At 32.2% G+C, this 16481-nt stretch overlaps 1 protein-coding gene across 8 annotated transcripts in view; it reads left to right on the forward strand.

Moving 5' to 3' along the window:
- Positions 1 to 16183, forward strand: part of LOC148600684 (agrin-like) — a 159685-nt gene extending 143502 nt beyond the window's left edge. For all 8 annotated transcript variants that reach the window (XM_088556680.1, XM_088556683.1, XM_088556681.1 and 5 more), the window contains 12 exons: positions 196 to 332; positions 3248 to 3349; positions 4255 to 4386; positions 4990 to 5112; positions 6168 to 6285; positions 6852 to 6969; positions 8193 to 8312; positions 8758 to 8944; positions 9853 to 9934; positions 11490 to 11726; positions 12044 to 12147; positions 12497 to 16183. In XM_088556680.1, coding sequence (XP_088412806.1) covers positions 196 to 332; positions 3248 to 3349; positions 4255 to 4386; positions 4990 to 5112; positions 6168 to 6285; positions 6852 to 6969; positions 8193 to 8312; positions 8758 to 8944; positions 9853 to 9934; positions 11490 to 11726; positions 12044 to 12147; positions 12497 to 12636 — 1600 coding nt within the window. In that variant the 3' untranslated portion in view covers positions 12637 to 16183. The remainder of the gene's footprint in view (positions 1 to 195; positions 333 to 3247; positions 3350 to 4254; positions 4387 to 4989; positions 5113 to 6167; positions 6286 to 6851; positions 6970 to 8192; positions 8313 to 8757; positions 8945 to 9852; positions 9935 to 11489; positions 11727 to 12043; positions 12148 to 12496) is intronic.
- The last annotated feature ends 298 nt before the right edge of the window (positions 16184 to 16481 follow it).

Genomic DNA, 16481 nt, shown 5'->3' on the forward strand with positions numbered 1-16481 from the left:
ATAGTGAACTTCTTCATAATAGCTTTGTAAAAGAAATAGAGAAAATGAGAATTTTATGGCCATTTTCATAAAATACTGAGTGTCATGAAGTAACATAAACAGATCTTAAAAAGAGAGGATAGATGTATCATATATTAAGTGTAGTTAAATACTGCTTCAGTTTGTTTAATAAATAGACAACTTTATATTTTTCAGAGAGCACAGATCAAGACTTCCAATAGGATTTGTAGGATGTATCAAAACATTCCAAGTGAAGAACAAAATCAGGACTCAGTTGTATGATTTGTCTTTCCCTCAGGTGTCAAAACATATCATGTCTGGTATAGATATTGGTAGGTAATCAAGACACCCATGAGTCCATCTGTCTGACCATTCCACCTGACTTGTGTTGATCTATCCAAACACGACTTTCTGTTCATCCAACAGATCTCCTGTCTCTCCATATGACCTTTGACTTTCATCTAACCTTTTGTCCACCCATCTGACCTATCCTTCCATTTGACCTTCTATCCATTCATCTAACCTTCTATCCATCCATTTGACCTTTTTTTATCTAACCTTCTGTTCACTCATTTAACTTTCTGTTTACCCATCCAGACTTCCAACTAGTGGAAGAAATTAGAAAATAATTGAACTCAATTTTCTCTGTAAAAACCTGAATTCTTAGAAATGTCTAGTAAAACCTTTATTTTGAATGCATATGTCAAAGGTCTCTGGGTCATTTAAAAAAATGACCTTCTATCTGTTCATCTGACCTTCTGTCCTCCCATTTGACCTTCTGCCTATCCATCAGACCATCTGTCCCCCATCTGGCCTGCTGTATACCCATCTGACCATCTGTCTATCCGTCTAGCATTCTGTCCTCCCATTTGACCTGTCTATCCATCAGACCTGTCCCCCGTCTGACCTTCTGTCTACCCATCTGACCTATTGTTTAACTATCTGACCTTCTGTCTATCAATCAGACCTTCTGTCCACCCATCTGATCTTCTGTCTATCCATCTGACCTTCTGTTTACCCATTTGACCTTCTGTTTACCAATCTTGCCTTCTACCTATCTATCTGTATATTTGTAGGACCGTTTGTATATCCATCTGACCTTCTTTCCACTCATCTGACCAATCGTTCCCCCATCTGACCTTCTGTCCATCCATTTGACCTTCTTTCTATCTATCACACCTTATGTTCATCCATCTAACTTGTTGTAATACCCTTCTCTTCATTCAGAATTGAATTCAAAATTCTTCAGTTAAAATGTGAATCCTTAAAAATATATATAAAACCTTATTCAGATGCATATGTCAAAGGTCAGTGGATCATTAAAAAAAACATTACTGAGCATCATGCTATTTCTTGTATCATATTTTTTACTATCACTGTTACTATAAAAATAGAACAAAGGGGTCAGACAGTAGTTTTTCACATATATCTCCAAAACCATTAGGTTTAGCTAAATCTTAAGGAGATAAAAGTGTTTAGCATGAGATCTATCTGCAGTCAAATTTTGAGCTATGTAGGAGTTGTTGCCCTTTTTCAATGTTTTTTGCTACATTTAATGTTATTTCTTTCAAATGCTTTCTTCTCTGACATTACTTGACCAATTGAAACCAAATTTAGTACAAATGTTCCTAGGGGTATCCTGCAACTGAAAATTTAACATAGGGGTTAAACAGTAGTTTTTCGCAGAAATATCCAAAACTGTTAGGTTAAGCTAAATTTTCACAAAAATAAAAGTGTTAGCATGATGAGATCTATCATTGGTAAAATTTTTGTTTTAATCCTTTAAGCCATGTAGGATTTCTTGCCCTTTTTGAAAGTTTTTTGCTACTTTTAATGTTATTTCTCTCAAAAATCTCCTCTAATACGACTTGACCAATTGGAACCAAACATGGTATGGATGTTCCTAGGGTATCCTGCATAGATTTGTGGTGGGGATTTTTGATCCATCGAAAAAACATGGCTGCCGTTACTAAAAATTGGACATAGGGGTCAAACAGTAGTTTTCCGCATAAATATCCAAAACTGTTAAGTTAAGCTAATTTCTTTCAATACCTGAAATAATCCTTATTATTAGGACTCAAAAGTCTTCAAGGATAAAAGTTATCGGACAACTCCTTGTAAGAGTTATTGCTCATGATAGGGTAAAAATGACTTTTTTTTTTTTTTTTCAGTTTTCAGTCTATAGCTTGAAAACTATGATAGATAGAAAGAAACTTTCAATTGCTGAAATGATCCTTATGATAAGTCCTTCAAAGTCTTCTTGAGTCAAAATTGTTGGACAACTTCTTGTTAAATTTATTGATCTTGAAAGGCAAAATTGAACCAGGTGAGTGATTCAGGCTCCTGGGAGCCTCTTGTTTAGTTTATATATGAATGAGTTCAATTATTTTTCATACATTATATTTATCAAGCTCTACATATTGTTATACTCCTCAAAAAAGGGATATGTTTTTGACCTGACCATCCATTCATCTGTCCGTCACAACTTCTTGCTTCTTCAGTACCGCCTCCTTTTCTTCTAGAGATTTTGTTCTAACTTGTGAAATCTATTATAGGATTTATTTTCACAGAAATTTTTTGGGAGATTGACTCTGTAAAAAATCAAGGATTTAAGTTTGTTGCCTTAATATCTTCCCATTTTTTACCGATTTCCTTCAAATTTTGGGGAATAGTTAGTAAAATCTTGGACCTGATTCATTAAATCTAGAGGGACCACTTTTTATTTGGGTATAGAGAATGAAGATTTTCAATTGAGTGCATGTGTGTGATGGGTATTGTGAGTGTTTTCACTAAGGTTAATTAAGGAGAAAGTTCAGTAAGGACCCCTTTTTGCCTCTTAATTTCTGCATTTTAAAAAATTTGATTAAAACTGATATCTAGGTAGTAGTAGTATAGTAAAATGCTTGCAAACACTGAATACAAACTGTTTTTGAGCAGATTTATGACTTTATTTGAGAAATAACAGTATGCATTTATGTAACTTTTACAAAAAGCCTTAACATTTTATATTTTTGCCAACTTTAAGTTGGTTTTTGAGAGGAAAGGAAGTGGCCACACATTTGTTCATTTAAGATATTTACACATGAGTTGACTGACAATTATACTCAAAATCTATGAAGCATGAGAATGAGCACACATGTGGTATGAAGCATGAGAATGAGCACACATGTGGTATGAAGCATGAGAATGAACACACATGTGGCCATTGTATCTTGATATCATAATACATGTATATATTGTACTGTAGGTGAATGTGGTAGTAATTCATGTAATGGTTTACCATGTAAACATGGGGGCACATGTAGAATGAAGGACTCATATAACTGTGAATGTAGACAGGGATTTGCAGGTATTTTTATTATTCTAACTTTGGTAAAATGTGATGGTTTTCATCTTTTCATGTGTGTAAGCAGTTAACTAATCATTTTGCCATAAAACAATACATTTTTTTTTTAGAAAACTATGCATTCATCTACTAAAATCAAATTAAATAAAATTAAGAACGATGATTCTTGAAAAACACAAATTTCATACAGAATCTACATAATTTTCATCTCAAAAGAATAATCAAGGGAACCAAGATTCTAGCAGAAATCAAAAGAATGTAATCAAGGGACAAAGACCAGATATGGAAAACAGACAAACACAACAAAGAACATAAAGTATCTAAAATCATACATAAAAAGTAACAAAAGTAAATGAGCAACTCGGACTCCACTAAAAACTGGGATCATGAACCAGGTGCACCCCTAGGGTAAGCATCCTCTGCTTTTCTAGAAACTCCCGCCGAGTTGCTCATAAATAGTCAAGTCCAGGGTAGACGAAAGAGGAAAGGAAAACTATGACACATTGAACAAATCAGTTTTCATGATGCTGATGGATACACCATAGCGATCCACGAGTTCATGACGACCATAAAACTTCAGTAGTGATGACTTGAATCTTGTAGCAATATAACCCTGTTTCAGAAAGTTCAAAATCCAATTGGGAAACTTATACTGGTTATGCAATCTGTAACTATTTCTGAATTAGATGTAAAAATAAGTTTGGTGGGTATTTGACATGCATGAATCATCTTCTGTCTGATTATTATAAAGAATGCTACTAAATAACAATATCTAGAAACTTCTATATTGTAAATTGTACTAAAAAAATCCATAATGAGTTCAGAGAGAAGAGTGACTAAAAAGGAACCAAGTTTTTATAAGATAAGCCTAAAATCAATTGATACCAATTTTGTTTTTGATTTTTAAGGAAATGAATGTGAGCAGATTTTAGATCCCTGTGTTCTGTCAAACTGTCATCAGACTTCAACATGCCATGTTTATGGTGACTCGTACAGGTGTATCTGTGGTCCTAATAGAGAGGGAGAGTTCTGTGAATATGGTAAGTGATCTTTATAGACAGGTAATCTTACATGTATGAATAGCTGCATTGTATAGAAATGTAAAAAATCTATCGTTGACCCGAAAAATTCTGGCCATGAATTTATGGATCCATCCATGCTATTTACCCATATTCCAATCATAAAAACTGAAAGTTAGAGAGCCATGTGAAGATAACAGACCCATAACCTTACAGCAAGCAAAGTAAAAATACAGAAAATAAAAGTTGAATAAAGAAGTATGACTCCTCTAACAACCAGAACCATTGATCAGACTTACAGATACTGGTACTGTTTTAGGGCTGTACATCACCCATGATGGTGCCAAATAATTATAATTGTCTACGAGGCCCTCAACATTTTTTTGGAGCACAAAATTTTAAACTTTTCCAACTGCTAAACTTGAACATTCACACAGTAATTACTTGCTGATAAAGATGAGCATATCAAATTGTGTGATGGAAATATGATAAACTTGGTACTTCTTTTTTGTATTCATGTCCACTGCAGTATTGTTATTCATAATTATCAAAGGATCTGAAGTATTTAATTAATTAAACAATAAAACAAAAAATAATCCATTTGTTAATCATGATGTTTTGTAGAAAAATTGGAGCCTATAGATATTCCACAGTTCACAGGGATATCAAACCTGGACCTCCCCTTGAGTGATATAGGCAGCACAGAAATGTCGTTTACTGTCTGGTTCAAAACTTCCAGATCTAACGGTATGTAACTCAATACAATTCATTGGTGTGAATAAGAGACCCTCTATGTAGAAACCAGGCAGATCCTTTGATATGGGTGGCACAGAGTAAATTTTATCCCACGAGTTTTTTGTTCTAATAGAATGTAAAACGCATTCTAATGTCAAAAATAGCATGGGTTTTTCTGTACTGAAATTGGATGACTCAGAATATATGTTCAAAGTTCCCTTACAAATCAACTAATTATGAACAGATTAAAGAGTTATTTCCCTTTATTTGAATGTTTTTAGTGTTTTCTATGTAATTTATTTCATTATTACCATTTAATTTAATTTAATTAACAAACTAACATTTTTTAGGTAAAATGGGTTTGTGATCTCATTTTGTATGAAATTTGTTTTTAAACAAATTTTGTTTGTGCCACTTATTTCTTGGGTCCTCCATAGACTCCTTTAAAATGTATATGTAATGTCAGCATGACAAACTGTTCCATGTCTGAAGTTAAAGATTTCCGTACATACAATGTAATGTATATGTTATTTATTTTTGCGGATTCTGTCAAGTGAACATATTTGCGGATATCAATTTTTTCGGTTTCAAGAATGATAAGTGTTACATAGCATTAAAGATCAATTTTGCTGGTACTATTTTTTGTGCTCTTCTGTCCACTATGAAAATATTGAAAATTAGTACACTGTGAAAATTAATACATTTGCAATACTATTCTTGGTTTTAGTTTTCATGGTTTATCAAACCATTATTAGTGTATGTGTGGAATTTTAAATTCATTTATTTATTTGCTTTATATTTTGTATTAAATGATTAGAATGAAAAAAAAACAATGGTTCCCAAAAACTTTAGCATGTTCACCAATCTAGAGCTTAATATATAGTAATGCTATAACATGACAGTTTACACTCTGTTACTATGGAGCCCAAGTCTAGGCTAAAGCTTCATGTTAAAAAAATTTTACTGCCCATGATCTAGATTCTTGAAAAGGTTTTAGCTCAAACTAGCAAAAGTGGATACTTACAACAATCATTCACTTCATATTTAGTTATTTGACCTATTTACAGGTGTATTGTTCTATGCCAGTCACTACGCTGGAGGAAATGGAGATTTTATCTCCGTCAACATTGTTAACAAAAGAGTAGAGTTCAGATTCAATATGGGAAGTGGTACTGTTGTTATATTGTAAGTATTAGGAATGAATCTTATAGCCATTAGAATTAGAAAAAGATCTGATTCTGCTATGTAAAAGGGAAACTCAGTCCATGGTAATTTTTGTGATGAATTAAATGGGGATACAAATGAGATATGCAGACATAATTTCTGACATCCCAATCAATAATTTTGTTTCCTGTTGCTGAAAACTAGTAGCTATTAGCATTGAGAATTTGTTTTTGGAAAACTAGTGGCTATTGGCATTGAGAATTTGTTTTGGGAAAACTAGTGGTTATTGGCATTGAGAATTTGTTTTGGGAAAACTAGTGGTTATTGGCATTGAGAATTTGTTTTGGGAAAACTAGTGGTTATTGGCATTGAGAATTTGTTTTGGGAAAACTAGTGGTTATTGGCATTGAGAATTTGTTTTGTGAAAACTAGTAGCTATTGGCATTGAGAATTTGTTTTGGGAAATTGTAAATGTAAACATTATTGGCTTCCAAACTTCAATCATCTACAAGACTCTAAATCCAAGTAAGAATATAAGTCAGACAAATTTGAATAATGCATTATTTTCCTTTTTTTTTTTCTTGTAGGAGTGATCCAGTTATTTCCCTTGACAAGTGGCATGAAGTTACAATACAGAAAACAAAGAAGACTGGAACATTACTGGTGGACAAGAACCCACAATTTAATTACACTGGAGAATCTAAGGTAGGGGTAGTCACAGAATTCGTAACTTAAATAATTAAAAAAATATATGTCAGGATATTATCTTTGTTGATTTCAGTGACTTATCTCCCCTTACAGAGTTCTACTTTATATAGTATTACTGTTTTAGGATGTGTGCTAGCGTATTTTGGATTTTCTATGAAAAAAGTATTCTTATGTAAATTAATAGCTTAAATAAGAATTAAAAGGTTTTTGTCCTATTAAGTGCCAGACCATATAAAATTCAGACAATGCCTATGATAAGGAGATTAATGCTGTTGAAAACCCACAGAACAAACTATGCTTTTTCGGTCTACATATGCTATATTTTTATGTGACAATAGTCCTTTTTGTATTTATGTCTGCACTTTTGAGAAAACTACATTTCAATCTCCTACTAAAATCTTCCAAATCATACCAGATCAAGAGTGATAACTCTTGCAAAGTGCTAATTCCATGCACAATCTATATAAATTTTTTCTCAAGATCGCACCACCCAAATGAAAAAAATAAGACTAGTTATGTGGTCTATAGCAGTTTCTGAACCAAAAATTAAAGTGAATTTTGTTGGTTTTTAACATGACATCTACTGCCTGATCTTTATTTAGACTGCTACTTAGTTGTTTAAATAGATACCCCAATGAGTTATAGGTAATTCTTTAGAGTTCGGAAGTACAGAGTAAGGTATTGGCTATAGTTCTCTTACTTTTCAGCTACATAGAAATTCTTAGTAAAGAAATGTAAAAAATAAAAACATAGTGTACATGAAAGTTCTAAATCTAAAAATGCTTAGTGGTAATTGAATATATATCAGTTGAGTTTTGTAAAGAAGCTCCATCAAGTAGGGGTTTGATTTTTTATTGTTTTTGTGAAGAAACAAACTGTGAAAGTTCTTCAATTCGTGAATACCAATTTTCGTGGGTATGAGAAGAAACCGAAATTTATAGATTCTTGAAATCGTGGTTTTGAGATTTTCAGTGTACACATCAGTGGAATTTTTTTTTTTCATTGGGAAACAAATTTAGCCTATCCATGGAAACCATGGGATTCTTAAAATCGTGGTTTTGAGATTTTCAGTATACACACCAGTTGAATTTTTTTTCCATTGGGAATCAAATTTAGCCTATCCATGGAAACCATGAGAATTGGAACCCCATGAACAATAATACTTTCACCGTAATACTTATGTCTTACCTATTTTAAAATGTTTTCTATCTATTTTTAAGGGTTTCCTGACAGAGCTGAACCTAGACAATGGAATTCTTTACATTGGTGGTTTTAGGAGTAAATTTGACATACCTGTAGATTCTAACATTACACATAACTTCACTGGTGTGATACAGAGGGTAAGAAGAATAGGTTGGTTAGAGGTTCTGGGCCCCCATTATTAGAAAGTTTAGACTGAGGAGGAATTTTATTTACAAGTACAAAATGTAGTCAAGCTAATTCCAACATTACATTCAACTTCACGAATTTGTTAGTTGGTTTGTGTAGTAAGAGGAACCCTTGATTCAGTTGTAAATTGTAGAAAGCATTCTCAAGATATATGGTAGTATGTTTAATACAAGCAGATATTTGTGCATCCAAATTATTTCCTTTAGAAATGTACATGTAAAGAAATTATCAGTTACTGTATTTATTCCTGCGGTCCTTTTCACAAAAAATCATAAGTGTAAAATTAGTCGTAAGTTATGATGTCATAATAGAGTTAAGTATTGTGACGTCACAACTTACAACTAATTTTACTCTTACGATTTTTTGTGAAAAGGGCCACTTGTTCTTTTCTTTCAGTTATACATCAATGGCAGGCTGTACGATGATTTGTTAAACTCAGCTAAACAGACAATCAATGTTGTATCCTACCGAGGGCCACCCTGTAATGTTAATCCATGTCTCAATGGAGGAGTTTGTTTACCACGAATGAATGAAGTTGAGTGCAAATGTCCTGCTAAATTTATCGGATTAAAATGTGAAAAACGTGAGTACCGAATTATTTTATAACACTGAACATCAAAAGCATTTATTGCAGTTTACAAGTAAAAATGTGTACGAGATCTGAGGTGTCAGTTGTGGATTTGATGGTTTCAGATTGAGTTTACTGGCGTCTCATAAGCAGATCCAGTGAAGGAATACTTGCCAATGTCAAATCTAGATTGACATAGTTAAATCTTCTAATACGATAATTGTCTCCATTATAATGCATATGGAATGTATATACATAATTTGTTAAAATGAAAATTAAAAATCTTAAAAGACTAAATATTGGCTTGGTATTAAAGTATTTAATTTTGATTCCACTGGTGGCATTGACTTTCTGAAATTTATGGTGTTGTCCAATGAAGTTCTGTGTTACCAGGAATGGTACATTAGAGTTTCTGTAAGTTCTGTGTTACCAGGAATGGTGCATTAGAGTTTCTGTAAGTTCTGTGTTACCAGGAATGGTGCATTAGAGTTTCTGTAAGTTCTGTGTTACCAGGAATGGTGCATTAGAGTTTCTGTAAGTTTTTTGTTACCAGGAATGGTGCATTAGAGTTTCTGTAAGTTTTGTGTTACCAGGAATGGTGCATTAGAGTTTCTGTAAGTTCTGTGTTACCAGGAATGGTGCATTAGAGTTTCTGTAAGTTATGTGTTACCATGAATGGTACATTAGAGTTTCAGTAAGTTCTGTGTTATCAGGAATGGTGCATTAGAGTTTCTGTAAGTTTGGCATTACCAGGAATAGTGCATTGGAGTTTCTGTAAGTGCTGCGCTACCAGGAATGGTGCATTAGAGTTTCTGTATATCTCTAATGAATATATCTATTCTGATGTCAAAAATGCATATTCCATTTTCCTAACTTATTTAATATCAATTATAACAAGATTCAATCCCATATTATCATTGCAGGAGTTGATTCCACTAATAGCAACAGACCAATATCTTTTGAAGGGGAGACAATTTTGCAGTACAGTAATGAAATAAGAAAAGAGTAAGTCTTGTAGAGTTCATCAAACCAAATCAAGAAAGAAATAACAATGAAAAAGACCAGGCATTGCATTAACATTATATTGAGAATTAGCAGATCTTTTATTGTCCCTTTTAGGTTTGGTTTACAACTATTTCCCCTTTTAAATATTTGGTTTACAATTAATCCTCCTTTTAGGGTTGGTTTCCAATTAATCCCCCTTACAGGATTGGGTTCCAATTAATCCCCCTTTTAGGGTTGGTTTCCAATTAATCCCCCTTACAGGATTGGTTTACAATTAATCCCGCTTTTAGGGTTGGTTTCCAATTAATCCCCCTTACAGGATTGGGTTGCAATTAATCCCCCTTTAACTGTTGGTTTACAATTATTGCTCCTTTAACAATTTGGTTTATTGTTTTTTTTTTTCTAATATGATCCTATTTACTTCACAAATATTTTTCAATATAAGTTTCAGACAAGTCCATATAAAATTCAGACATTGCCTGTGGTACAGGTTATTCATGGTTTAGAAAAAAATCAACTATACAAATGATGCTTTTTGTGTCTATATATACTATATTAATACATAACAATAGTCCTTTATTTATCTAGATCTTTATTTTTTTTTTTAGAAAATTCTACATTTATCTCCCACTAAAACCAAATTAATCAAACCAAATCAAGAACAATAACTCTTGCAAAGTACCAATTTTATGCACAATCCATGTAGTCTTCTGACATGACATTCATCAATCCCCTCTTGTCTGATTTTTAGAAAGATTGCCCCTCTTGTAATTTAGACTATTGTTTACTGCTTCAGAATGAGCAGCTGTATCCTCTGTATATGACACATTATAGTTCTTTACAATGTTCTCTGGAGCCTTTCTTCCTGGATTGTATCACATAATTGCAAGAAAGTTTAACAGTAGTAGTCAGTTGATATAAAGTTCAAAAGTGAATGTCTTTTAAAGAATAAGAGGTCAGAACAAGACTTGTATATGCAACAAACAAATATATGAATTCCAATAAAATATAATTCAAATTTAAAATCATTAGGGCCCCACCACGAAAAGTGTCCGTCTGTCTATTACAAACTAATGTCCAGGCTGTAACTTGTCTTTTAGTGCAGGCTTTTGTTATTTTGAATATGGGTAAATCACCTAAAGACAATGTGTCTTGTACTATGGATAGTGGCTAAAGACCTTAAACTTCAACCTCAACGCCAAATTCCTGTTGTTTTTTTTGTTTTGTTTTGTTTTGTTTTGTTTTGGTTTTTTTTTTTGGGGGGGGGGTTGGTTTTTGGTGACAAAGTCCCCTAAAGGTAATGTGTCATGTACTATGGTTGTGACCTTAGTCCTTGAACTTTGACTTCTAGGTTGAAACTATTGATTTTTTACACAACTGTTTGTGTCTCAACTGGAATAAATTTTGCATGATTAATTGAATTTGCTGAGCATGGCTGATATTCAGGATTTTTATCTCAGCGGGGCCCACAGGAATTGATTCCATCTCATTGATATCTAGTTTAATTTAATTTAATCATAAAATGTCAATTCTATTTATATTTGTTTCATTTCAGAGTTCATACACAAATATCCAGTAAATTTTACATAAAGTTCCGCACATTAAAATCCAACGGATTACTCCTGTTCCAGTATCAATACCAATACTTTGGAGACTATATTGCTATTGCCATTGTAGATGGGAAAGTGGAATTTAGTTATAATTTAGGGAAACAGACGTCAGAAAATTTGTTTATTTTACGTTCTACTATTGATGTAAATGATAGTAACTGGCATGAAGTGCAGGCTGAAAGGTAAATTGGTTCCTTTTTTTTCTACTTTAAATAGAAGTTTGCTTTTTCAAATCTGGATTCTACAGTTACATTTCTTATTTCTGAAGTATAATAAGTTTACTTCAGACTCTTTCATTTTATTTTTGCTTTACAGATTCTTTTTTACATGATGCCCTTGTGCACCTTTTATTTTATTTTTTTTTTTCATTTTAATGCTTAAATCAATTATGGGGTATCCTATACGATTTCTGATGATGGAAATGGGGTTTCATCAAGTGAGCTGTGCTTACAGTTTATCTAGATGTACTTCAAAATCCCTTATTACATATTTTTTATAGGCACAAGAGGAATGGTAGACTTATTGTAGATAATGAAACTCCAGTGATAGGCAGCTCTGTAGATGGTCTCTCTCGACTTGACACCACTGGGATTCTATATTTAGGTAAGATTTTAGGATTGGGAGGATTTAATATAAATTACTCAAAAAGGTCCTTTAAAAAACACCAAACAATCAATCAATATTATTTTTCGTTGACACTTGCAAATGTCTAATACCTTCAAATCTTGAAAGAAATTTAAACTGTAAATAGTTCATAGTTCTGTTTATTTATGAAATAAGGTTCATTAATTATAACATTGCATTTTGATGGTGTCTTAAAGTCATTGACTGAAGTCATGTGTCAATTTTGATGTAATTTATCTTTGTACTTCATTCTATTTACATCTAACATTAACATGTTGTTAACTATATTTATTTTCATATTCATTAAAACTCTTTCTTTCTTACACAGGTGGAAAATTTGTTGGACATACAGACAGGTATGATGAGAATTTTGTTGGATGTATTCAAGAGGTACGGATCAACGAGCAGCAGCTCCACCTGGTGCACAATAGAAGAGCAAGTTCTGCTATTACATTCTGTGAAGTGTAAAGGGAACATTTTTGACAATCATATGCTGCTGTATACACCTTTTAAAACATTCTATGTCAAATTTACTACTGATATTAATGACTGGTAGCCTGTATAACAGGACTGATAAAGAACCAGGTTAAATTGTATCTGTACTGCTGTGTGTTGACATTGCAGACAGACAGACACGTGTTACTACAGAAGAAAAGTCTACCTGTAACAAGTGTAGCAATGTAAGAAATACTGTAACTTCAGAAATTATTGCCTGTATTAAACTATTGCAGTTTTGTCTTTTTTTTCAATTTTGTGATTTTGAGGAAAATTCTACATTAAACATAAAAAAATTCCATAATTTGAAGTTTAATTATTGAGTTTTTAAGTGAATTGAAAGATTTTCTCCGGAATGAAAACCATCACACAAGTTTCTGAATGTACAGTATGTGTTTTACATATTTGATGTAAATAACCAAAAAGTGATACATATACTGTTTCAAACACAGGTTAAGTGGTTTATGTAATGGATCACAAAGACATAAAAAAGCATTATATATAAATATGTTAATGAAATGACTTTTTTTTTTCCAAGTATAGCAAAGGGAGATAATACAACTTGACTTGTTTTTAGAATTGAACCTACTGTGAGAATATCCCAGTGTGGGCATGCTCATAATGATCATAGCCCCCAGTATAATTCATATTAGAACACTTTTATTTAGGATAAAAAGAAATTCACAAAAAATGGGTTTGTCTACTACAGTGGCGAGGAAAAGATATTTTCATAGTAGGAAGGATTGTGTATTAACTTTTGAACAATGAATTTCTTAGAAAAATGTATGTTGTGATTTTTGCATATTGACAGGAATTAGATGGTCAATCATTGTATGACTAAAGAGGGAAATTTTGTGATGGTTGTGAATTTTTTTTTTTATGAATTGAATGACACATCTTTTGATACATGTACCTTGTGAATATTATTTCATAGATTGTTTATGAAGATGTACTTGTATTTGTAAAATAACTTTATAAAGAAGCTGATCTTCAAATATCAAAGAAGTATTATTTCATATCATTTACAATATGTATTTCCTGTATTATTGTGTAAAGTTAGAGTTATTTATAGTGATCAAACATGTTATTCTTTAATGTGCTTCATTGTATCCAGGTCATCGTATCCAGGTCATGGGGGTGTAGTGTATTCAGTCGAAATTCAAACAAAAATATTTATGAATTTCCTACAATTCTGACTGAAGAGACTTTAATTTGGTCTGCAATCTGTATGGGGTTAATGTTGCAATTATTATTTTCTAACTTAAATTTATTTGGTATTTCTACTCTGTTAATTTGCCTTTTAATTTCAATTTATTGTAATATTTCATGTTAGTAACTGCAGGCTAATTATTATAATATTTTTTTATATTTTTGTAATTAGATAAGCGTACAATAGTAAAAACTGTTGTGAAATCTAATGTTGTCTTTCCCTACTAAGTGAGTAATCATTGGGTGTAGGGAGCAATTATTGTTTTTAAATTTGGATGGTTATTTGTCGTGCCATTTCTGAGCCAAACTGGACATTTACGATCACGAAATGGTTTATTGAAATGGAGATTTAAGTCTTAAGCATGACTTGTACCAAAATCAACATTTTTACATTTCATATTGAGTAGGCTTTAAAACAAATATTATGATGTGTCCAGCTATGTATTTTCTTACATTTAAATGTACTACTCCACAGGAAATACCATGGTTATTCCCAAACCAGTTTCTGTTTAGCTGATTATTGATATCAAGATGTTATTGTATATATATATATCCAAGAAAGTGTATGTGTCCACATGAAGTTTATATAAAGCCATATCCTAAGTGTCAGTCCCTGTAACAATCGGGCAGTGAGTGAAATATGTTATTAAAAACCCACCATTTTGAAAGTTTAATTTGACTATTTGTACCATCAAATTCAAGGAAAAAAAAACAAGATTTTCCATATCACTTAAGTAAATTAAGTTAAAATTTCATATAATTGGACTGAAAATGAATATTTTAAGGGCAGATAACTCTGTCAATAACATCATTTTTCTAACATTTTGTTGAAAAATTTCTGAGCACATCCAGTGATAAAAATGGTCTTTTCAAATAGGAAAAGCATTTTTGAGTGAATTAATATTGTCAGATCAGTGCAGTTTTGACATTCATGTTTTTAATTTTCCTATTTTGCCTGATTCTTATAAACTCTTACACTTAAATGTCTTTGTTTTTATTCCAAGTTTGTGATGATTTTATCTTTTCAGGCAATTTGTTTTTGCTGATATATGTTTTACCATAACACACTTACACACACTGAAAAACACTTATACACATAGTGTATATTCTGGTTATTTGCAGTCAGAAGTTATGGCCCATGGTTATAAAAAAGAATTGCAATTCTTTTAATTTTTTGATAGTGTTTTAAAATTACACTTACTTTTTCCATATCAGCCTGTCAATCAATATAAGACTTTCATATCAACCCCACTAGCTCTGCTTTAAGGCTGATACAGGTTGAAGGTTCGGACCATATGAAACAATGCAAAGGTTATTTCATTTTTTTCTTCATAATTAAAATCATTAAAAAAAAAAACTCTAGATGACTATTAAAGTCATTTTTAAATGTAATACACTGTATCTATAATTTATAAAATATCATTTGATTTATTATCAGAGCTTTACTTTCTTTACCAATGAAGTTACCATTGACCACAGACTTATATCAATGATGTTACCATTGACCACAGACTTACATCAGTGAAGTTACCATTGACCATGGACTTACATCAATGATGTTACCATTGACCACGGACTTACATCAGTGAAGTTACCATTGACCGTGGACTTACATCAATGATGTTACCATTGACCACGGACTTGCATCAATGATGTTACCATTGACCATGGACTTGCATCAATGATGTTACCATTGACCATGGACTTGCATCAATGATGTTACCATTGACCATGGGCATATATCAATGATGTTACCATTGATCTGTTATAAGCCCAGACTTTATATTCTGCTATTAATGATGGGACAAAAACTTTCATATCACTTCCTGATATGTAATACATGTAGTAAACTACTCTATTTTGTTACAATTTGGTAGATGGACTGAAAGACCTACCTCATACTTATTTCAACATTGCCCATATAGAATAGTGCAAACTAAGTGAGAATTGTGCAATGGATAGAGGGGTTGATTGATTGATTGATTGATTGTTGGAGATAGAGGGTAGAAACATTGCTAGTGAAGTCAGATTGATCTTAAGCTAGCATTTAAATTTGTTTAAAACTTACACCTATTCACCTTTTTGTGACAAAAGTGATGATGTAAGTCAAAGCACAAAACATATCAGTTGAGTAAATTTATCAAGTGACGCTTTAACATTGATATTACTGGTAATTAATCAGAGGTATCACATCCATGTGGTAACAGTTTTACTGTATTGACATATTATGATATTTTGTTCATTATTATAAATAATTTTAAATTTGTTACAGATTGCTGTTCATGTCCTGATTAAAATATTGAAACTGTAACTCAGACATTTTCATGTACCTTCTATTGACTAATGAACAATAGCATGCCACGTTTCATTGGGGGTGTAGATCTGCTTTAAGTCCCATGCAGTTGTGAAATAATAATTTCTGTTTTGCATGGAATCTAAATTCATTCCCCCATAACTGTCTTATATAGCTTTCGGTGTAATAACCAGACCAAAGGCCTAGGTGGTGCATGTAAATCTGTAGGCCTAGGTGGTGCATGTAAATCTGTACTATTGTACTGAAAGAAGTAATAAATAGGACACGATTGTTCTGCACTTGTATATGGCTGCGA

This window comes from Perna viridis, chromosome 12, assembly GCF_037379345.1.
Source record: "Perna viridis isolate PV_CMFRI_1.1 ecotype Kerala chromosome 12, ASM3737934v1, whole genome shotgun sequence".
Classification (NCBI taxonomy): Eukaryota; Metazoa; Mollusca; class Bivalvia; order Mytilida; family Mytilidae; genus Perna; species Perna viridis.